Source organism: Erpetoichthys calabaricus, chromosome 2 (assembly GCF_900747795.2).
Source record: "Erpetoichthys calabaricus chromosome 2, fErpCal1.3, whole genome shotgun sequence".
NCBI classification, from domain to species: Eukaryota; Metazoa; Chordata; class Cladistia; order Polypteriformes; family Polypteridae; genus Erpetoichthys; species Erpetoichthys calabaricus.
In genome coordinates this window covers 255806892-255829969 of record NC_041395.2, presented here as the reverse complement: position 1 = coordinate 255829969, position 23078 = coordinate 255806892, and the positions used below count along the sequence as shown (strand labels likewise).

General features: G+C 37.0%; 2 protein-coding genes across 2 annotated transcripts; one reads left to right on the top strand and one right to left on the bottom strand.

The window, feature by feature from the left end:
* Positions 1-7411: 7411 nt before the first annotated feature.
* tfam (transcription factor A, mitochondrial) lies at positions 7412-12172 on the top strand. Its single transcript, XM_028795404.1, has 7 exons — positions 7412-7617; positions 8500-8627; positions 9799-9869; positions 10067-10216; positions 10593-10688; positions 11165-11221; positions 11461-12172. The coding sequence occupies exons 1-7, from the start codon at positions 7541-7543 to the stop codon at positions 11725-11727; spliced, it is 846 nt and encodes a 281-aa protein (XP_028651237.1). The 5' UTR covers positions 7412-7540; the 3' UTR covers positions 11728-12172.
* On the bottom strand, positions 12171-22519 carry zgc:171971 (uncharacterized protein LOC569690 homolog). The gene is made up of 9 exons (XM_028795403.2): positions 22352-22519; positions 18923-19103; positions 18538-18584; positions 18230-18384; positions 16159-16283; positions 14496-14601; positions 13687-13958; positions 13048-13200; positions 12171-12489 (listed from the first exon to the last, which is right to left on the bottom strand). The coding sequence occupies exons 1-9, from the start codon at positions 22363-22365 to the stop codon at positions 12340-12342; spliced, it is 1203 nt and encodes a 400-aa protein (XP_028651236.1). The 5' UTR covers positions 22366-22519; the 3' UTR covers positions 12171-12339.
* Between the last annotated feature and the right edge of the window lie 559 nt (positions 22520-23078).

The following is a 23078-nucleotide window of genomic DNA, read 5'->3' as shown; positions in this document are numbered from 1 at the left end:
TCAAACCATTCCTGAACAATTTGAGGAATACCATCACCACGAAGGGGTGCACCTGGTCTGCAGTGGTGTTTAGGTACCTGTCAAGTTAATGTTCATATGAATGCCCAGAACGTTTCCCAGCAGACCGTTGGCCAAAATGTCACAATCCTTCCACTCCTTCCAACAGTAAATCTTGATGTCATCCATTCCCCAGATAAATGACACACAAATACCCACTGTCCACATGATGCAATAGACCAGTCAACCTTCTTCCACTGATTCAATGTCCAGTTCTGACACTCTCATGTCCATTGTAGTTAAGGGTTCAGGGACAGGGGGTTAGTATGGATGCTATGACTAGCTATGGCTAAGCTGTCCCATATGCAGCAGATTTTGATATATCTTTTGTCATGACACATTACTCCCATAAACCATCATTAAAATCATCTGCAATTTGTGCCATAATAGCCCTTCTGTTGATTTGTACCGATTTTGTAGAATTTTGCTGCTTTGACCACTGTCAGTAGATAATCACCATGGCTGTGCCTCTGAGCACCCCACAAATCTTGCCATTTCAGAAATTCTCTGGCCATAATGATTTGACTTTTATCAAAGTCATTCAGGTAATTTACACCTGCCCATAACTTCTGCTTTTAAGACATCAATTACAGGTACATCAAGTCAGCTTACCACCTAATACACCCGTGACCTTGACATGCACCATCGTTATGAGACTTTATATAAGAGTGGTCATAATGTTGTTGTTCATCACAGAATATTTGCTCTTACTTTTAAGATAGGTAGGCATACCATAACAAGAAAACTAGAGAATTATCCATGAAAGTAAATTATGCAATTTGATAGCTAACACTAAGTATGAATTCAGTCACATACTGGGCTTAACAGGATCAACAATTTGGAGTATGCTGAAAAATGAAATAACCACTGGTAAACATTACAACCAGAAAAATGATTAAGTCTGCAAAGAAAACTATGAAACAATTTCCACTGAAATCACCAACAGCCTTTACAAACAAGGTGTAGGAGTAACAATATACAGCACCCTTATAAAGTCTGCATCTTAAGATGTAAAACTCTCATTAGCATCAGCAAACAACAGATACAGGGATGAGTCTCTGCAGTCAAAGTGTTAGTGACGGATGTGACAATGAGAGATCTCTGCAAATGCAATAGTAAGGAAGGTGCAGAAGATCTAAAGCCTGCCTCTCCATCTGTTAGGAGTCATGAGCTAGCCCCACTTCTGCATTGGACTCGCTCATGTTTAATGATCACCCTTGGAATGACTCTGCATTCATACACTGGTGATGGCAAGGCAACCATGGAATTAATCGTTGGTAAAAAATGTAAAGTTTTTAGACTGGACAGTTAGTCCATTTCCTGATCTTTAACCCAATCAAGCATGACTCTCAACTGCTGGAAATGAGATATTGTCCCAAAATAAGTCTTACCAATTTATTGAACCTAATTAGCTCAGTTTTAGGGAGACAAGAAGTTAGAAACTAGTATTGGGCTTAAGACAAGAAACAGTCATAACCGGGGCATATACTCTTATGCAAGGCAATTGTATAGTACAGGTCAGGTCAGGTTGGGGAGCATGCACCGGTACAGATGATGAAAAAGCTCGGGATTCTGGTTGATAACCACCCCGGCAGACACGCAGTCCAGTCCCACCCTCCAGAAATGACCCTCTGCCTGCCGCAGCCAGGTGTTACATGAGCATCCACTTGGCCTGGTCCAGCCACTCGGGTCCTCAACAGTGAGGATCCTGCGAGCCAGATCACCTTCGGGGAATCGTGTCACATGGCTGTAGTGCTGTAACTGATGCTCCCTCACAATGCAGGTAATGTGCCTCATTTTGGACTCTATGAGCAACCTCTCATTTGGCACAAAGTCAAACCAGCGGTACACAAGGATCCTGTGAAGAGACACAGTACCAAAGGAGTCCAGTCTTCATCTCAGGTCACTGGATAGCATCCGTGTCTCGCAACCATATAGCAAGACAAGAAGCACCAGGACTCTAAAGACTTGGACCTTCGTCCTTTTGCATAGATAACGGGAGCGCCACACACCCCTTTCCAGCGACCTCATGACTCCCCTTGCTCTCCCTGTCCATCTACTTACTTCATAGGAAGAGTCACCAGAGACATGAATGTCACTGCCGAGGTAAGTAAACCTCTCAACAAGGTCAACACTCTCTCCACAGACAGACACACTGCTGATGGATGTCCCCAAGAGGTCATTAAAGACCTGAATGTTGGTTTTTGTCCAGGACACTTGCAAGCCCAGACACTCAGACTCCTCACTCAGTCTCTTGAGCTCCCCGATCAGAGCCTCCATTAAGGTTTACGGTTTAAGGTTTCTTTATTTAGTCATGTTTACACTGAAATCCATTGACTCCACGAAGATCACAGCATCATCAGCAAAGTCAAGATCAGTGAATCCTTCTTGGTCCACAGATGTCCCACAGTTGCTGGACCCCATGATCTTGCCCAGCACCCAATCCATGCAAGCATTGAACAGAGTAGGAGCAAAAACACACCTCTGATGAACTCCAGATCAACTGGGAAAAATGCAAAGGTTCTGCCTCCATTTTGCACGGCACTTGTAGTACCAGTATACAGGCTGGCCATGATATTGAGCAACCTTGAGGGGATCCCGCAAAGTCTCAGGATGTCCCACAGGAATTGTATAGTTGACATAAACATATTCTACAACTCTGTCATGGCCAGTGTGAGTTTCTGCTCTGTGGTGTGCTGAATTGGTAATATCACTTCAAGAGAGGCCCACTGAACCAACAAGCTAATTAAAAGGGCTGTCTCAGTTATGGGATGCACTCTGGACCTCCTAAAGGTAGTAACAAAGAAGAGAATTAAAATGAACCTGAGTGCTAATATGAACACTGCTGCACATTCTGTCTCTGACACACTAACAATGAGAACTTTCAGCCAACAAATTATTCACCTGAAGTGTGTCAAAGAATGCTATTGTATGGAAGATTATTTGTGCTAAAATTAAATGCAGCCCAACACATTAACAAACATTGAAATTCAATACATATGCAAGTGGGACGTTTGATTTTGCAATGGTCTTGTCATATCTTAATTAAAAATGTACCAAGCCAACAATTGTTTGCATTTCACTACAGCATGTAGTTTAATTGTCAATTTAAAATATAATGCAAACACGTATTGTATTTTAACTCATGTTGACAGATTGCATGACATAACTAAAAGCAGACATATTGCATTTTGCTTAACGGCAGCTCCATGTGTAATTTTGATCTGTGTTCACACTTTAATTGTGCCAAACTAAAAGTAATCAATTTACCAATCAGTGTCAAAAGGTGGGGCAAGAGGTGTGAACAGCTGTCATCCCCACATTGTCTCTTTTGTATCTGGCTTGCTGACTCACTATTCTGATGTCGAGTATGTTATTAATACAGTCTATAGCAGTTGATTAATATTCAAAGCCTGCAATGCGTTTATTGGCTGACTGTATTATTATTTTGTCAGTCTCGGCTTAATCCTGTTCTTCAGGTAACTCTGTTGTGTGGTGTCTAAATGAGGGGTCTTCTCTGTTAATATGACCTTGTCTAATAAAGTGTCTATCTATCTATCTACTCCACAAAGTGGTACTGACCTCTCATTACAAATCATCTCTACAAACTAGCACTTAACTGATTAGCACACCAGTATCTCTGCTGTTCATTTATTTCAAAATCAATGCTTTGTTAAAATAGTGCGATAGGACTCACTTTATTTAAAATTGGAAATTCTAGTGACTAGTCCATGCCTAGCTTTCAACCCCTGGTCAGAACAGCATTGGAAGCCTCTTTGGTTTGCCTACCAGGATCACATAGTGGTAGATAATCCTTATGCTGAACAGAGTCTACTCCAACCTGGTGAAATCGGGTGGCAGGGTGAGAATATTGTTTGTTGACTTATCTGGTGTATTCAACATACAACCAAAACTGCTGGGCAAGACATTCCAGTCAATGAGGGCTGATGCTACCATTGTGTTCTGGACTTGGGAATACTTAACTGGTAGACCAGTTTGTGCGGCTTAAGAACTGTGTACATGTCATGGTCATATGTAACCCATGGGTTGAAAAAGGGAACAATACTGGCTTCCTTTCTGTTTACCCAGTACACCTGATGACTTCAACTACAATGTATCATGTCATCTTCAGGAAGTTTACGATGACCCAACCAAGCTTGTGTGTATCGGCAGTGGGAAGGAGAGTTAATACGGTACACTTTTGAATGACTTTGTTGAATGGTGCAAATAATTGAACCACTTGAACCTTAACATCAGCAAGACAAAGGAGGTAATTGTAGACTTTTAGGAGGAGCAAGCTGACACTGGTCCCGATTCTCATTGATGGTGGAAATTTGGACATGGTGAGGACATACAAATACCTCAGTGTGCATCTGAACAACAGGCTTAAGTGCAGTTAACAATACAGACACTGTATAAAAGAAGGGTCACAGTCGCCTCTATTTCATGAGGAGATTGAGGTTGTTTGGTGTGTGCAGACCACTCTTTCATGCTTTCCACGGGTCTGTAGTGGCTGGTGCAATTTTCTATAGGGTAGTGTGCTGGCGAAATGGTGTTCCTTCTGGTGATGCTAACAGACTAAATAAACTGCTTAAAAAGGCTAGTTCAATCTTCATGCTTCAGGCTGGAGGAAGAGGTAAAAGAGAGGTCATTAAAGAAACTACTTACTGTCCTGAACAGTGACTCCCACTTCGTGTATGAGGTTTTCCCTAAACAGAGGAGCACATTTAGTAACAAACTGAGAAACTACATTGGTTCAAGGAGCACCATGTGAGGTTGTTTATATCCTCTGCTATCAGCCATTGTAAAGAGTCTACCCTCAGCCAAGGTTTGCCATGTGTGCTGAATGGTAATGAACTGGTCTAGCAGTGTGCAATATACTGTACCAATGACTGACAACTGATAAGTACAGTATGTGCAGTTTCAATCACAGTGCACTTAATAAACACCTACACTTTGTTAATTTACTTATAGATAATTCTCATTATACTGTGGTGTATTGGTACCTTGTTAGCATACCTAGGATTATCATACTTCTTCTTGTATGTACATTTATGCTTTTCTTGTCTTTGTCTTTTTTGTTTTTTGTTCTAAACCTGCAGTTTACTTTGAAAATAATTCTATCTATCTATCTATCTATCTATCTATCTATCTATCTATCTATCTATCTATCTATCGAAATTGTAATATGATGTAACATTGTTCTCCAACCTGCTTAACAAAATTCAAGGCTGCTCATTTGTTCACATACACAGCCAATTCAGAATTACCAGTTAACCAAACATGCATTAATGAATTTTGGAATGGAGGAGGAAACCTATGCAGACAAGGGATATAATGTGTGAGCAGACTATTTGAACCCAAGAGACTGGATCTATGAGACTGCTATCATGTACCACTGCACCACCCAGCCTGAGCTGCTATGTATTTAATAGAAAGACAAATCAACTCAAAGGAGTTAAGTTTCTATAATTTGAAACATAAATATTCTTAGACTTCGGCTGTAATAGGGGATAACATGATTTATTGTTCTTTTGAAAATTGATTTATTCTTGTATTTAGAGGCGCAGCAACAGGACAGGCAAGGCAGGCAATTGCCTAGGGCTCCGAACTGGGAGGGGGCCTCCCCCTGAGGGTGTTTATTTATATATTGTAGGTACTCATTGCAATGTCAAATTTGTAGGAACTCAGCCCACCTATTGAAGCATAGCATTAACACACAACACCACCACAACTCAACCCCCCCCCCCAAGATATCCCAATCTCTGTTATGAGAATGCCTGTAATGAGCATTGTTTTTTAGTAACATTAAATGTAATCAGAGCCATTTTCATAAATCTTGAAGAGGATTTAAATGTCTGCAAGCAAAATGTGGGGGGTCAAGAGGAGGAAAGGACTGTGGTAAGTAGTACAGAATCTGGAATGATGATTCAATAATGTATCTCCATGTTAACCTGAGCATTTTTAATTAGAGGGGGTTAGAACTGAACTGCAGAATCAGAAGAAGCACCTCACATACTCGGAATGTACTGTCGGAATGTTGGACAGCAACAGAGGAAAATAACTGATAAACTTATGTGAAGTGAAAAAGAAATCAAATCCATCAGTAAAACAAAAACTACAGTCGAAATAAAAGATGACATCCGAATAGGAGAAGAAACCAAAGAAATCGATCAGTTCTGAAACCTTAAATATGAGGGTCTCACAGCGAAGTAGCTAAACTCCGAAGGCACAGAAGCAGTTGAAAACACATAGACAACGACGAACTCAGTGCTAAACCCAAGTTCAATTTGTTCTCTATCTGCCGAGGACAGTTTGTATATTGTGGGTCCTGACCCTGCAGCGTGTACACTTTACAGCAATTTTGAAAGTTACAGTAATAACTTTACGAGTCAGTTTTTTAAATTCCGTTACGTGCACATCATTTTTTAAATAGTACAATGTGCATTTTGTATTTATTTCTATTACCATTTGCACCTTACTTCATTTTACATTTTATTTACTTTTTTCTTTAGATTTTTATTTACTTTATTCTATTATTATTATTGAATTTCTATACTGATGTTATTTTTCCTGCGGTGGGTTGGCACCCTGCCCGGGATTGGTTCCTGCCTTGTGCCCTGTGTTGGCTGGGATTGGCTCCAGCAGACCCCCGTGACCCTGTGTTCGGATTCAGCGGGTTGGAAAATGGATGGATGGATGGATGGGTTGGCACCCTGCCCGGGATTGGTTCCTGCCTTGTGCCCTGTGTTGGCTGGGATTGGCTCCAGCAGACCCCCGTGACCCTGTGTTCGGATTCAGCGGGTTGGAAAATGGATGGATGGATGGATGTTATTTTTATCGTATTGTTTTATTTATATAATATGCTTTGTGCAATATAAAAATAAAGGATTTGTGTTTATCAAATACTCCTTGTTGATCAGCATCTGAATTTCCCCATGGGATTAATAAAGTTGCTCTAATCTAACCTAAACGAGTTTTATGAATTTGGGTTTGCGCTAGAATAACTGCAATAATGTCGGGACTCAGGGGAGCGTGAGTTGGAAGGCCCCTTGGAATTTTTTGCTGGGGCACTCAGAGTCCACAGAATCGCGCTCATACCAAATTCGAACACTATACAAGAAAAAAAGAGCATTTCTAATTTCTACATTCCAGTGCTTATGAGGTGAACTACAAAAATGTTTTTAATAATGTGGTAGTGTTTATCAAATCAGTTTTTGATGATTATAACCCAGTGCGGTAACTGGCTAATTTAAAAAAACAAATGTTTACCTCAATTGACAGGCAGGTGAACACGTTCGGATGTTGAAAGTGCGGCAGTGAATGTACAGTCGAATTTCATCCGTCCGACAAATTTACCCACAATGCACGAGGATGATAACAAAACTAAGCGCCTAAAGTTTGTACACTGTGGTTAGGACAGAGGATAGGGAGGGAGAGTTGCTTTTGTTTTTATATTTAATGTTTACTTAAAACAGTAGTAATGGTCTCTTTAATTTCAAATGGAGCTGCGTTTTTTTCGAAAGCTGTTGGCTTCTTGAGCACTCGGTCGTTCACAAGGTAAGCGTCTTGACATTGTTATTATTCATCAGGCACCCGAGATAATGACTCTGAATTTAATCTACTTAGTCAACATTTACTGACGCGTGCACACTGAGCTCCTCTACGTTTCTGTCATTTTCAAATGTCGTGAATGTGGTGCCTCTTCGACATTATGTACAAAATGATTTTTGCACGGAGCTTTGCAGTGAAACGTGATTATATAGGGTTTGTCTTGGAATTCCGATCCTCGTCTTGTCTTGTTGCTCTGACAAGTGAAAACGTGTGTAGGGCTCAGTCGAGTGGTTATAGTAACGAGCTATCGCGGCGCTTGCCTGATATCGCGAGTGAAGTAAAACACACTTGGTGGCTTTAAGACCGGGCTCGGACCAGGGCAGTAATCACAACACGAGTCGAGCAGTGTCGGAAGACGTTGGGCTGATTGGCCTATCCTCGTCAGAGATTACTTATTTCAACGGTGGAATACTGGTTTTTGAACGTTGTTAAAGACAGGTTTCTGTCCCCTTGATATTTAAGTGTATAAATTCTCATTATTGTACTATGTCCACGCACTAAGTTCCCATGTGTTTTGCAGTCTTGACGGAATCGTTTTGTTACAATATGTCCATATTCACGTTTATATTTAGCCCTGTCTTCATCATGTTTAGTGATAGGCTTACCTTTCCCCATTCTTAATGCAAATGAACATACAGTAACTTCAATGTTAATAGATATGTTATTTGCTAACAATTCAAATTTTAATATAAACGTTTCGCGATAAATTGGGTGAGTCTTACCACTTTTAAAACTCAGAAATAGAAAAAACGAAAAGATTAGGGAGGTCATGTATTGATATCTTTTGTATTTTTTTTTGGCTACAAAAAACTTTTTTTTTTATTACAGGTGTACTTGTGAAGTGATGAAGAAAGTCTCTTTCAGCACAAGTTCTTTAAATCCTCCCAAAAGACCACTGACTGGATATCTCCGATATGCAATGCAGAAACAGCCCATAATATTAAAACAATATCCAGGTATTATGACCTCATAAAATATTTTATGCTTGTCATTTAGATGTATTTTTAGATTATTTTTGCACATTAGTACGTATTAGATATACTTTGATATTAGACTTCACAATTTCAGAACTGGTCATCTTCTGACATTGTAGAATGCCTTATACTCCACCAAAAAAAATATTTTTTTATATGTTACTTGCCCCATGTACTTTGTAGTGGTGGTCAAGAAAAAAAAATGTCATTTTTTAATGCGGAATAGAAAGAAATGTATGATATTAGAGAAAGCACTAGTGACCAGTGCCGTACAATGGCAACAATGTAAAAAAAAAAAAAAGTCCACTAAAAAAGAAAAACAAAATTTTGCATTACTGGTGTCACTTAATCCACATGTCATTGATCAAAAAGCATGCTTTTTTGCTAAAATATTGTTAAATGGTTACTTCCTGAATTATCAGCGCTGTAATCCTAAACCCTCCTGGCAATAACTTTTTAAACTGAAGAAAGTGTTTCATTTTTTTTAGATTGTTTACAATTATGCAGCACAGGTTGTTACTGCTGTATGTTATGTCTTAAGCTTCTTCCTTTACATTCTGCATGAAAACAGATTAAATTTTTTTCTCAGCCACCTCTTCAAAGTCGTCACGTAATTAACATAATAAAATACCACTTTTGGGTAGAGAATTCCTATAAGGACTCAGCGAGGAGTAATTTTTACCTTTTTAACAGGCTGCAGCAAGTACAGTACTGAATCTGACTCTTGAGTGATCTGATGTCATTAGTTAACACAACATTTTGCCACAAGTCAAAAAATGTCTGTTGACCATACATAACCCGAGACTGTGCTCATTTTTATTTATTTTTGGTTTACAACATTTTTCAGTATTTAAGTGATATGTCGCCATCTAATTTCTGACAAAGTAATGGTCACATCCCAAAGATGTGCACATTAGGTTAACTGTCAGCTGTTCTGAGTGAGAGTGAGTGTGTACTTAGCGGTTTCTGCCATGGTCTTGCATCCTATACAGATTTGGTTCCTGCCTTGTGCCCAGTGCTTCTGGGATGGGCTGGTTTATCATTGTTTTGCAATGAAAAAATACGGATTGAAAAGTGAATTTATAAAGTAAATATAAATGTTTATGAAACCTATATGAAAACTCAATAGATTAAAAATATATACATTTTCCAGCATTACGAATTGTGGAAATAACAAAAAAAATTGCACAAGAATGGAGAGGAATGACACCTGACCAGAAAAAGGTAAACTTTTGTATATATGTTTCATCACATATTCAAAACTTTGATACATTCAATATACCAAGTCTTTTACACTAGTAAATTTAGAGATTGTTTTTCTTCTGCTGAAAAAGACAGTATTCTTAGGATTCATGTGTTGAACTGAATTGTATAGTGTTTGAATTTTCTTTGTTATTGACATTCTTTATTTCTAAATTCAGCCTTTTCTGGAGGCAGCAAGTTTAGCTAGAGAAAAATATAAACAAGATATAGAAAAATTTAATGCACAGCTAACTCCAGCCCAGGCAGCTGCATTTAAGGAGGAGAAACGTCAGAAAAGAGTTAAAAGAAAATTAATGAGAAGAAAGAGGGTGAGTGTCTCTGATTGTTCAAAATATTATATGATTTATTCACAGACACTAAATTAAAGAACCTTTAAGATAACAAAGGATGCTTGCCATCATTTTTAAATGATCTAAGAATGCAAAAAGTAATTCAAGTTCACATGAACTTTTTCTAGACAATGATACTCAATTCTGTAACTGTCAGCTGTAGAATCCTTTATCTTTAAAAAAGAGACATCTTTTGGATTGTTTATTTTTAGGTATACTAAAAATTTAAATAAGAAAGAGCAAATTAACCAAATTAAAAGGTGTATGAATAATAGTGCTGTTTTTTTATTGAAAATATATTGTTGATGTTAATTTATTAGATCCTTATTCAGCAATAATTTATTTACATTTATAGGAGTTAACAGTGCTTGGGAAGCCTAAACGACCAAGATCGGCATTTAACATTTTTATGGCTGAACACTTTGTAGAGGCTAAAGGAGTTTCATTACAGGTATTAACAAATTCTAACTAAAAATGCTGTTTGTCTCAAAAAAATATTTTATTAGTTAATCCCAAATTATCTGTAAAAACATTCAGGCAATCTTGCCTATATTTATAAACAAATAAGCAAGCACGATTGTCAATGGTTGTCTGTAAAGATGTAATACCTCTATATATTAAAGTGGGATATTTTTGTTGCCTTCATAAACAAACAGTGATAAGGTACAGAATAAATATATTTATTGTAGTAGTATGAAAAAAAGGTTTAGTTAATATGCAAGCATTTATCTGTGATTGACATGGCTGCACATAGCTTAGAGGTGCAGTCTTTCTGATCTAGCATCTGGGTTAGAATTGCACAGTTGGTTATTGTCCTGTTTACAGGACTTCTCTTCAGATATTTATAGCTTACTTTTATTATATGTGACATTTACATAATGAAATAAATTCATATTTGGAATAATATTTGTACTTTTTGTCTTTTAGGAGAAGATGAAGGGCTTGTTTAATGAATGGGTGAGACTGAATTCTTCTCAAAAACAGGCAAGTGTTGTATATAAGAGTTGTTTTGAAAACATTTAGGAAATTTGATTTTGAAGGAAATACGTATCTGTGGTACAGCATACTTGAACCTGAAATTCCATTAATTCAGTGAACTGACAGAAATTTTTGTGAATGTGAAGAATTTATTTAACAAGAACTTTACATTTTATTTTAATTGTTACTGTAGAATTCAGCAAAAAAGTATAAGCAATAAGAAATAATTTTTTGTTATAATTTAGGGCTATATGCGACTTGCAGAAGATGACAAAATACGCTATAAAAATGAAATCAAGTCTTGGGAGGACCATATGATTCGAATTGGACGGGAAGAACTTGTACGGAAGTACATATCTACATCTGTAAAAGCAAAACATACAAAAAGGGCAAAGACAAAGGCCAAAATCCAGAAACAGAAAACTAAAGATAGACCTACAACATCCAAAAAACCTGCCTTATCTGCAGCAAGAGCAAAAAGGGCAAAAAAGGCAAAAAAGAGGGAGGAATAACTCTGCAAAAAGGAGTTCCATAGTTATGCCCTCCAGATTTATGTTTTCAAATAACTAAATGTATTTTCCTTGTATTTACTTAAACTGTGAATCAATATTGAACTTGAAGGAATTGTTCATATTTTCAAAAGTAAGACTTTTTCACATCAGTTGTCAGTATGTCATGTGCCACATTCCATGTTTTATGTGGTTTTGACAAGGATGTAAACTAGATACTGTACCATGGTACATTTGGAACAGGAAAATAATGTGGGGATATAATCTGTGTTGAACTGTTGATGAAGGAAAAGTAAAAGTATAAAGGGATTGCAAAGTGCATTACACTTTTAGAAGTATCATGTTATGTTTTTTTGATATTGCAAGGTGTAAGAAAAAGCAATTCCCCGCCAATCAGTTCATATTTTGTACTTCTTAAAACTAAATAAATATCATCTTCAATGCTGTACTTTCTAATACAACAGTCTTTTATTGCATCAAATATCATTAACAAAATACAACATAGCAATAAATTTAAAAAAAATTACAATGCTTAAAAGAAAAACATTTGATATTTACAGTTAAAAAAACAACTACATACATAAATTACACACAAGATCTTTGTAACCACCAAATTCACAATATTCTTGAATTTGTCTGTGATGCAAATTTCACCTCCTTTAAAAGTGCTTCAAAATCTGGAGAACATACAAGTTTGTGCTTTACATTGCCAAGTACAGTTAGGTCTCCTGTACGTCCTTCAGATAGACGAATGGAAACCAGTTGCTGAAAAGAAAAAGAAAAAACAAATGTTGGCTCCAGAATGCCAAAATACAGATTTTTCAATATAATTCCCTCACGGTGTATATTAAACTAAAAGATAATCTTTGTATATCTTTATTAACATTTGCAATGTTCCAATCTTTTCAGTTAATTACATCAGAAAATTCTGAAGTGGTTGAGTTCACTGGTATTCAAGTATAATATGGGAGAAAAAAAAATAATTTGGTGTTTGTCAAATTTTCACTCCCACATTAAAGCATGCAGTTAATGATTTGCCAGTCCTATTTGTTCAGATTTTGTACATCTATATATTTGTTTTCATTATTGTGTTTTCACCTCCTAAACATTGGGTGTCTTCAGGTTGAGTGACAGTTGTATAGTCTGCATGCTTATGAGGGTTATCCTCTGGGCCTCCTCAGTGTGATGCAAAATGCAATGTTCTGCCTTAAATTTGTTGCCGTTTGGACAGTTTTCGTCTATTTTTCCGTAAGCTTGCCTAGAATGATTTGGGTGAGGAAAATTGTTTTTTCTTCAAATTTGATTCTCTAATGTAAGAAATACCTGTAAAAAAGAGAAAGCTGCTCCTTCTGAAACATCCAGTGCAACTTCCCCCAAGACAAGCTGTACTCTTCCAGATTTTCTAATTTGAATCTTACCAATATGGCCCTCGGTGAAGCCAGCCAAAGTTGGTGTATTTTCATTTTTTAAGGTATCCTTAAAAACAAAGAATAAATCTTGTAATGCATAGTAGTACTTGATCAGCAGTATTTTGTTTCTTTTAGAAAATACTACATTTGCATGCTTAACCTCAAACCATTCTATTACTGATTTTTACTGGGTAGTGGTTGGTTCTGTGGTGTTTGGGATAATTCCATACATGATCTAAATGAAGAAAAGATTCACAATTCATTTAAGAAAAGGTTCACCATTCATATCTTGACATACTGTGTACATGCCATGAATACAAGAAATGATACTTTGTGATTACACAATGTACTTAGTAACTTGAATAAGACTAAGATGCTTTTAATTACCACTAAAACTTGTGTCATCAAAAATACCTTCCAACTCATCTAGAGATTCTAATATAGATAACTACATTATGTTTTATGAGTTTAAGTTGCACAGTTGAGGACTATCAAAAAGTAGAAATCTGACTTTTACACAAATAAATGCAAGTCACAGACGTATGTAGCTTACATGACTTTTAAAAGGCAGTGAATGCTTTTCTTCAGGTTTTGTCTCTGTTTTAGAAATCTTTTCACTGGTGGTTGCTGACTGTCCAGGGATTGTATCTGGAAGTTGGATGAACAAGAGCTCATCTTCAGTAGATAAACTCATTTTCTGGAAGAGTTCTGCTATAGTTGGCTGAGGCTGATTTGTGATTGAAAAGCCCTTCCTAATTTGGTGAACTTTCTGTAGATATGCTCTTGACATTGTAACATCGGTCATGGTGGTAGCTTGAAACTCCTCTTTAAGAATAAAGTAAATAAAAAAAGTTATATAAATTTTAGTAAGATAAACCTAATACTCTATATTATAGTTACAGATCTTTTCTTATATTCAAATAGAGCATGCTAGAATATGAATAGATCGTTCAGTTTAGTATAGAAACTGCAGGGCTTCAATCAAATTTTTGTTGATGCCTTATATTGTAACGTTAACAGAGAATGTAATTTTTTTGTAGTTAAGGAAAAACAATGATCACGATTTACTGGAAATGTGTCTTATAGCTAAGTTAAAATTACACCCATCCATCCATTGTCCTTCTTAATGAAGTTCTGCAGGAGTCAGTCTATCCCGGGAGCATCTGGTGCAAGTCTGAAAACCTCTGAGTATGATGTTTTAATTATATTGATTAACATGAAATGATAGAAAAATAGATTATTCCATTATATTACACTTTTTTCTACTTTATAGTAATTTATAGCAATGCTTTTCATTTCAAGTGAAAAAATCAACTGTTTTTAAACAAGTTTCAATATTTCCTTTTGGTTTATTAGACTTACTATTTAAAGTGACTTCATCTGCTGCAAACAGATCTCTTGACTGTGCTAGGGGGAGCTGGATTGGTCGGTTTTTTGAGTCATTTTTAAGACCTGGATCATCTAAAAACTACAGAAAGTGGTACAAAGAAACAATAAGTATTTTCATTGAAAATCTAGATAACACTTTTGTGATTATTGGTATATGACAATATAAATAAATTTATATGAGAATACAGGTTATCTTTCTCTGAATTGTGTTATATGGTAAAACCAAAGTAAATGTAAAATAGACTCTTTGCATTTGCCTTTTTAAATTTGTATTTTTTTACACTCCAAAGAAATGTTTTACTTTTCCAGCTACATCAGTCATTTAAATGAAAACGTTAAAAAATTACTCATTAAATAACTGTTGCTTTAATTGCTGATAATTTTAATCTGTTGTAGATTTCTCGTTTGTAATATTTAGCAATTAAACAGTTGAGAACAGTCACAAAATATGGAAGTAGGCTTTAAATGTTTGTGGGTGTGAATCTATAAATATATACACAAAATATTTTATTGTACAATTTGTTTTTACTCTATTAGTCCAATTTGAAGGAAGCACCTTAGGACAGCCTTTAGAAATCAGAGTAAATAGCCTGAGCTTAAAAGCAATAGATAGTAACAAAAAAATGTGTCCTGTTTATAGCAGCATGCCTACATTCAGATACCAGAAAAGCAAAAGCTCAAATTATGGAATGGGAAGTTGAAGGGAAAAAGCTATTTCTTCCTTTTGAAAAGCACCTAGCACTGGGTATACATGTTCACATAAAGTTAAGTAGAGTGAGTGCCGTGTGGGATGGACAGGTTTTCCGACCAGGATGGAGATTATCTTTTGGCCAGAAAGGGAAGCTACAAGAAGGACATGAGGTGTCTGCTGCCCAAAGTTACATTCTTCCTCTGTACACGTGATGGCAGCATACCATTGCTGGGACACCCATAGGAATATCAGCAGGGCAGGTGGGGAATTGTAGTCATATAGGACAGTCCTATTGGGGTTCTTGAGTGCACCAGGGGGAGCTACAAGGGCTCGATTTGACCTCTTTAATAGACTTGCCCCTGACCAAAAGAAGCTGAGTTTCCTATAAGGAAGGGCAGTCAGAGTTGGGAGGAGTGCGGATGAGGCTTCAAGGGCGGTATGTCCAACTTAATCACACTAAAATTAGCTAACTTTTAAATTGCCTCTCTTAAAACTACACAGGTAAAATGCTTCAGTTGGAATGTTATTGTGAGGGAATCTCATTAAGTATCAAGGTTAAAAACAAACATTGTGTAAGTTTCTCTCCAATTATATATATAATCACAGTTTAATCACAGCATTTTAAGTGTCTAGGTCAGTCTCAAATGTAATTATGGAAATTCTCTGAAGCCATGTTCTACATGCTGTCTGTTAAGGCACTATTTTATTTCCTCATGACTTAGACAAAGTTGTTTAAGATATGAATAGATGATACTTAAAATAAACCAAAACAAAAATGTAACCTATAAAAATTCTCATTAGCAGAAAATAATAAACACAATGCAATTACTGATCTTCTAAAGGTCAGCTATAAAGACATTACCTGTCTTTGGTTTTAAAACTGAAATGACAAAAAGCAAGATGCTGAATTTTATTTGTAAGTAAAAAAAATATTTTGTAACTTACATTATCACGTTTTAGCTTTTGTAAAATTTCATTTGCATCATCTTCCAATAAATGTGTTTCTTTTTTAATAAATTTTAGAACTTGGGGAGGTTCACTTTCATTTACCTCAATACTGTCCCAACTACCTGCAGATCAATAGTTAAAGGGCATGATCAGTGTTCTGTCATGGCAATAATATGCATTAAATACAACCTGTAATATTCATATTTTAAATTAACTTTTGAAATTGGAATTGAGAGCCTGTAACTTTAATTTACCAGTTTATCACCTCACTGTTTTGAGATGGTGTTTAATATTCTAAATATAAATCATCCAATACAACAAAAAAGATGATTTATTTCTATGCATGCCACATACTGCTTATTTTATAAATAAGTAAAAAAAAACTAACTTTTGACACGCTGTTAGTGTACACTGTCATGCACTTACAGAAACCGTATTTTTGTATGCATAAGATTCAGCCATTCATGATTGGGTAAATGAGGATTCAGTTGTCACAATTTGGATAGTATATTTGATATGTAACTAATTTACTTACATATAATGCATTGATAATTTGAAACAAAGAACCAGGGATACATATTTGTATTCCTCCAAATATTTAGTTTTCATCTCACTTCCCATACATGCACATTTGATTTGTCAAAAAGAGTAATTAATGTGTGAATATATATCTTATCATTTACATTACTATCAGATATAATAATTTATATATACTGAAATCTTCTATGCCATTGAGACTTTAAAGGTTAATTTAAAGACTAAGGACAGTAATCATGATTGTTTTTTTCTCCAGCCTAACTGGAATTTTTTTTTTTTGTTTTTTTTTTCTGTCCTTCTTCCCATTCAACCTTACATACATCTTTGTTACATACTGTATAATATTGCCTAATCTTGTTTGTATATGTTTTATATATTAACTTCATATTTATTTCATTTTGTAAAGCACTCTGAGCTACACTGTTTGCATGAAAATGTGCTATATAAATAAATGTTGTTGTTGACAGTTTAATCTTTGAATTAGTCTCTAAATGTAGTCATGCCAACCTCAGTTGTTTTTAAAGTTGTATATCATGTGGCAATATTTTTTTCTCATAGAACTTATTTTTATATTTAATTAACTTGTTGTAATTTGTCACCCATCTTTTAAGAAAACAAATTCAACCAGGCAAGTTAATTAATGTGTGGCAAAATGGTATTTGTAGTATGAGGGTAAATCAAAAAGGCAATTTGAAAATTGCACAGTAACCACAGTGGATTAAAGCTGACACAATACAACATGTACTCGATGGTTCAGGAGTAGTTTGAACATGCTTAGCGGAGAGCTCTGTAGTTAGTCTAATTAATGCCAAGGTCAAATGAACCTGGACGCTGCACTGTGGGATTGTCCCATTGTTAAATGACGTGCAGTAGTGAGATCTGTTTGGACAGAGGGAGTGAAACTTGCTAAAATTCACTGAAGTATGTTAGCTCTGTACAAAAGTGTAAACAGCAAGCTTAATGAAAAGTTTATGATTTGGTTGAAAAGTTTAAAGCAGGAAGCACAAGTGTAACCAAGAAAGACTGCTCTGATCGACAACCATCATCACACACACAAGCCCACATTGACATTGTGAATGCCTTCATCAGAGACAACCGGATTACATTATCTGCCGTTGTTGAACATTTGGATACCAGCTAAGGATCTGCACTTTGCACAAAATGGGTACCCAAACAGCTTACTGATCTCCACAAGCCAACATCCTTCGGTGAATTTGAGCAGGGTTCACTCCTTCTGCCCAAAGAAATCTCATTACGGCCCGTTGTCCAACAACCAGTGCAATCCCGCAGAGAACTATCCATATTCATTTGACTTTGTTTTAAACTAGAATAATGGCAGATGGTTAGATGTTTGATCTAACCAAAAGCCATCGCAAATGTGTCAGCTTCAATCCATTGAGGCTACCACATAGTTTTCAAATTGCCTTTACTTTTTGATTTACCCTTGTACAAAAATGAAAATGTACATACAGTGTATTTCCTACATTAAACATTATACTAAAACATCTTACTGAGGATATAATTTTTTTACCCATTCTTCTGGTTGTGTCTGCTGGACCTTGTTCAAAAATTGAATGAGATTGAATGGTTTGTGGACGATCCCTCTTTTTGCCACGTGATTCCCTCTGTCTGTCGTCCTTGTCTCTCTTCTCTCTTTTTGAAGTTATTTGAGGTTCTTCTTTAAATCTTTATTGTGAGAATCAGAAAAGTACCACGTAATTCAAAAATAAGTAATTTAAATAAAATAAAAACTTACAGATTTAAGTAATTAAAGGTACTTCTTTGATTGCCAGACTTTCATATGGAGAACTTGAATAAAAACAATGCAACTGTACTTACTCATCCTTTGTTTTTCTAACAGAATGTACATTTGGAGTAAAGGTTTTCTGGAAAAAATAAAGTTGTTCAAAAATTACTGTTTATTTAAAACAGTTGTATAGTAATTCAAAAGTAAACTGGAAACTAACTTAATAGCTGTGCACTGCTTGCTCCACAAGATCTAAAAAAGGCAAGCTGAAGTGGGTTTTCCAGTTTTTCATATTCAAACACAATGATTTTGTTTTAATCTCTTGGCTGTATTTTAATGCAGCCTTTTTTTTAATCATGGCACTAAAATATGGTGACGTTTTGTATGTTTGACTAACAGTTTCACTACACTCAGTACATGTGTTAGTACTACATTTTGCTGTGATGAAAGACTAGTGTATATTCATTTTAAGCCTACCTTTTTAAATCCACCTAAAGTAAGGTCTCTGGATCTCAGTGAGCTGAGGCGTCCTGGAGGAGGCGGGGGGTTTAACACAATTCTGCCAGGCAGGTTTCTCCCAAGAGAAAGTTGTGGTCTTGACATAGAGGGCCCAGGTGTGCCTGGGTTGTTATCTGATACTCCCTGGTTCAATGACATGCTGAAAAGAAAAAAAAAAAAATTAGAACTGAAAACCACCTGTGAAGCTGCAAAATGTCGGAATGTCTTGATAGTTCTGCAAATTGCTTTGTGATGGGCACAGTGGTAACATATAAAACAATGGTATCACATAAAAAGGTCACTTAACCAATTTAACAGTTTCCAACTGAAATTATTTTTTCTTCTTTTGGTTGCTCCCATTAGGGGTCGCCACAGCGGATCATCTGTTTCCATATCTTCCTGTCCTCTGAATGTTGCTAGGTCATACCCGCCACCTGCATGTCCTCTTAGGCATTCCTCGTTTCATCTTGCCAGGCAGCTCCATCCCTAGCATCCTTCTCCCAATATACCCAGCATCTCTCCTCTGCACATGTCCAAACCAATGCAACCTCGCTTCTCTGGGTTTGTCTCCAAACTGTTCAGCCTGAGCTCAGGGCCATCTTAACATATGGGCACAATGAGCATTGGCTGGGGGCCCCAGAAGCATAGGGGCCCACAATGTTTTTGAGGCCTGTGTATGTTTCTGTTTTGCTAACACAACAGGGCCCCCAGTGCACTACTTTGCCTGGGGACCTATGATGCTGTTAAGACAGCCCTGCGTTAAGCTGACCCTCTAATGCAGGGGTCCCCAACCACCGATCCGCGACCCACTACCGGGCCGCGAGAGAACTGCCGCCAACGGAGACTCACTCAGACTTTTCAGAACGCTTGGCGGGCGGGGCTTTGCAGCGGTGCAGAGAGAGGAGAGAGACCGAGGTGAGAGACTATTACAACAAAGTATTTTTATGGTCCCGACAGTTTCCCCGTATGACATGAGTCTATAGAAATCACGTTACTACGAAGTACATTCAGCAGATGCTTTCATTACAACGAAGTGACCTTGAAATGCCTGAATGAATCATCCACAGAGCAGTTAGATCTGTGGTCGCAGCTCAGATGTGCACGTTTGCACAACGATCCCCAAACAGAAACATTGTAAAAAAAATTCTTCCTTCGAACTTTCCTCATACTGTTTTTTTTTTTTGCTGTTTTTGTTTTCTGTGGTTTTCTGTGATACCTTTTGCTTATTGCTTGTCAACATTTGAAAAACATCCATTGGAATTTAACTCATTGTCACCCTCCTATAGAAACGGCAGACACGAAAAAAACAATAACAGTGTTAATGTTTGTGATGTGCAATCTGTTGGATTGGCAAATATAAAGCATATGTCTTTGTTATATGCAAAAAAAGAAGAAAAATCTCAGGTTGCAAACGTATGCGAACTGCTTAATAACTTAATAATAAAAGAAATGTTATGTAAATTGTGTATAAAATTGCCCCCCACAGTCCGTGGAAAAATTTGCATCTAATAAAGTGGTCCTTGCTGTCAAAAAGGTTGGGGACCACTGCTCTAATGCAGGGGTCTCCAACTCCAGTCCTGGAGAGCTACTGTTGCTGCAAGTTTTCATTCTCTTTACTTATTAAGTGACCAGTTTTTGCTGCTAATAAACTATTTCCCCTTTATTTTAAGTGACTTTTCTTGAGACTCTGACCGCTGAATTGATTCTTTTTTCCTTAGACGGCACCTAAACATAAATTTGATGTGAAGTGAGCCAACAGATGGCTTGAAACTCCAACCAACTTCACGTCATTCAGTTTCTTAATTTGAAGCCAATTCTCGTTGCTAATTATTATTTTTATTATTATTTAATTCCATGGAGCTCATTCTGCTATGGCAGACATTTCCAAAACTGCTGATTTACTTTCTAAAGAGTGCTGTCAAAATGTTTTGTGGACCTGAGCAGATTGACATTACTGAATCAGCCTTCACCTTTCTTTATTTTCAGTTATTGTGTGATGGACGCAGGTTGTTGTTTATGTGTTGGTTCATTTTGTGTCTTAATATTGTTTGGTTGCTAATGAAGGAAAAAAAATAATTAATGGGCCTGAGTCTTGTGCATCAATTAAAATTACGGCAAAGAGTTAATTAGAAGCAAAATCTGGTCACTAATTAAGAAATGGGTTAGAATGAAAACCTGAAGCCACAGTAGCTCTCCAGTACTGGAGTTGGAGACTGCTGCTCTAATGTGCTCATTCCTTACCTTGTCCATTCTTGTCACATCCAATGCTAATCTTAACATCTTTAACTTTACCACCTCCAGCTCTGTCATTGGTGGTCTCACTATCATCTTGTTGACCTTCCCTTTCTGCATTTCATTAAAAAATTAGAGAAAAGCCAAGCAAAATGACACCTTTTATTGGCTAACTAGAAAGATTACAATATGCAAGCTTTCGAGGCAACTCAGGCCCCTTCTTCAGGCAAGATGTAATCAAAGAAGGGGCCTGAAGAAGGGGCCTGAGTTGCCTCGAAAGCTTGCATATTGTAATCTTTCTAGTTAGCCAATAAAAGGTGTCATTTTGCTTGGCTTTTCTCTACATTCATAATGGCTAACACGGTACAACACCCTAGTACTATTAAAAAATTATTAACTTAATTTCTTTTTCGTATCAATTGTATAATATTCTAGCTACGCCAATTCAGATTGGAGCAAGTGAGCAATTAACCCCGGATGGGCAACAGTCCAGGAATGAAACTGACCCAACAGCAGCGACCCACTGACATTGTTGAAGTCTTTGTGCCCTTAACATTTTACAGAAGTAAACCATATACGTTGAAATGAAAGTCATTACTTATCAAAACAAACGTAAAAACTAATCATTGCGATGTTGTAGTCTTAGATGAGAGTCAGTTCCTAATATTAATCCATTGTAATATTTCCTGTAGTCCCACAATTACCCACTAGTACTGCAACCTAGCGGGCACTCGAGGTGCCGCCAAGGGACGATTACCGTTCTTTTGTACACCTTGCAGCCATATGAATGAGTAATTTTAACTAACTCTTTTTGTAACCCGTTTAGTCCGTTCGGTGTAACACCCAGGGATGCACAGCGGCAGACAGACGCGCACATCGTTTAGTACAGAACTCGAAAGCAAATCAAGGAACACCATCGCGCAGCTTATTCGTGTGGTTTCGACAAGTCGAAGCAGTAGCGCGGTGACGCCATACATTGCACTTTTTATTGTCTTTTTTTCCCACGGAAAGAAAAAAAAACTATTATTTGAGCTTTCTGCTTCACTATCCCGGTGCTTCCATTTTGTATTTTTCTGCCTCGGTTATCTAACCGTGACAGTTTTAGGGAGTCTCCTGTGCGCGCCTCAATCGTTGCCCGTCGGTGCAGCTGCGCGGGCGTCACAAGCCGTCACTTACGCTGTAGCGTCCATCACGAGCTCGTATCCATTTCACGAAGTCGCCAATGTCGTCCGTACAGTTGTTGTGCTGTTTGCTTTATTTTATTATTTGTGTTTAAACGGTCACTTCCCTGTTCGGCCTGACGCCGCGCCAGAGCGTCGACTCTGTAAACTGCAATTTCATTCAGTGCCGAAGAGAGGCGCGAGAGGTCTGTGAAAGGGGCCGCGTCTTAAATGAAATGTGACGAGCGCCGCGCAATACTGCGTCAGCCAGTGTCTGTTTGAGGGCGGCCGGGCTGGGATATGGTAATCAAAATACCTTAATATTTCAAATAACACAAGTATCGTGTTATTATTTTGAAGATGGAGCAGGGACTTGATAACACGTTTTAAAAGGTACAACAATAAAGAAATAACAGGAGGACCAAAAATGTGTCCATTTCACAAAAGAGAACACATACAACACCCCAACACTTCACTTTTAAAAGAAATGTAACTTTTTACAGCATACGTAAACGTTCAAGAAAGTCTTTCAAATGTCAACGGTCACGCTTATTTAAGATAACAAAATGACTTACAGATAATTTTAAAATGTATTTCAGGATATCATAAACAGATTTCAGCACTGTTCACTTTGCGATAACTCGAATCCGTTTTAAGATATCTCAAGTGCAATTTAAGATATCTTGACACACTGTAACCTCCTGAGTATTTTGAGATAGTATAAATAAAATAAGTTTGGGAGA

Bases quoted from the DNA above. Each gene is read 5' to 3' on its own strand.
- tfam (XM_028795404.1), top strand. From the start codon at position 7,541: ATGGTCTCTTTAATTTCAAATGGAGCTGCGTTTTTTTCGAAAGCTGTT. The intron at 7,618-8,499 runs GTAAGCGTCTTG...TTTTTATTACAG, and splicing joins AGCACTCGGTCGTTCACAAG to GTGTACTTGTGAAGTGATGA. The intron at 10,217-10,592 runs GTGAGTGTCTCT...TTACATTTATAG, and splicing joins AATTAATGAGAAGAAAGAGG to GAGTTAACAGTGCTTGGGAA.
- zgc:171971 (XM_028795403.2), bottom strand. The intron at 18,585-18,922 runs GTAGGCTTAAAA...TATTTTTTCCAG, and splicing joins CTTTAGGTGGATTTAAAAAG to AAAACCTTTACTCCAAATGT. The intron at 12,490-13,047 runs GTATTTCTTACA...TTTTCTTTTCAG, and splicing joins CAGCTTTCTCTTTTTTACAG to CAACTGGTTTCCATTCGTCT.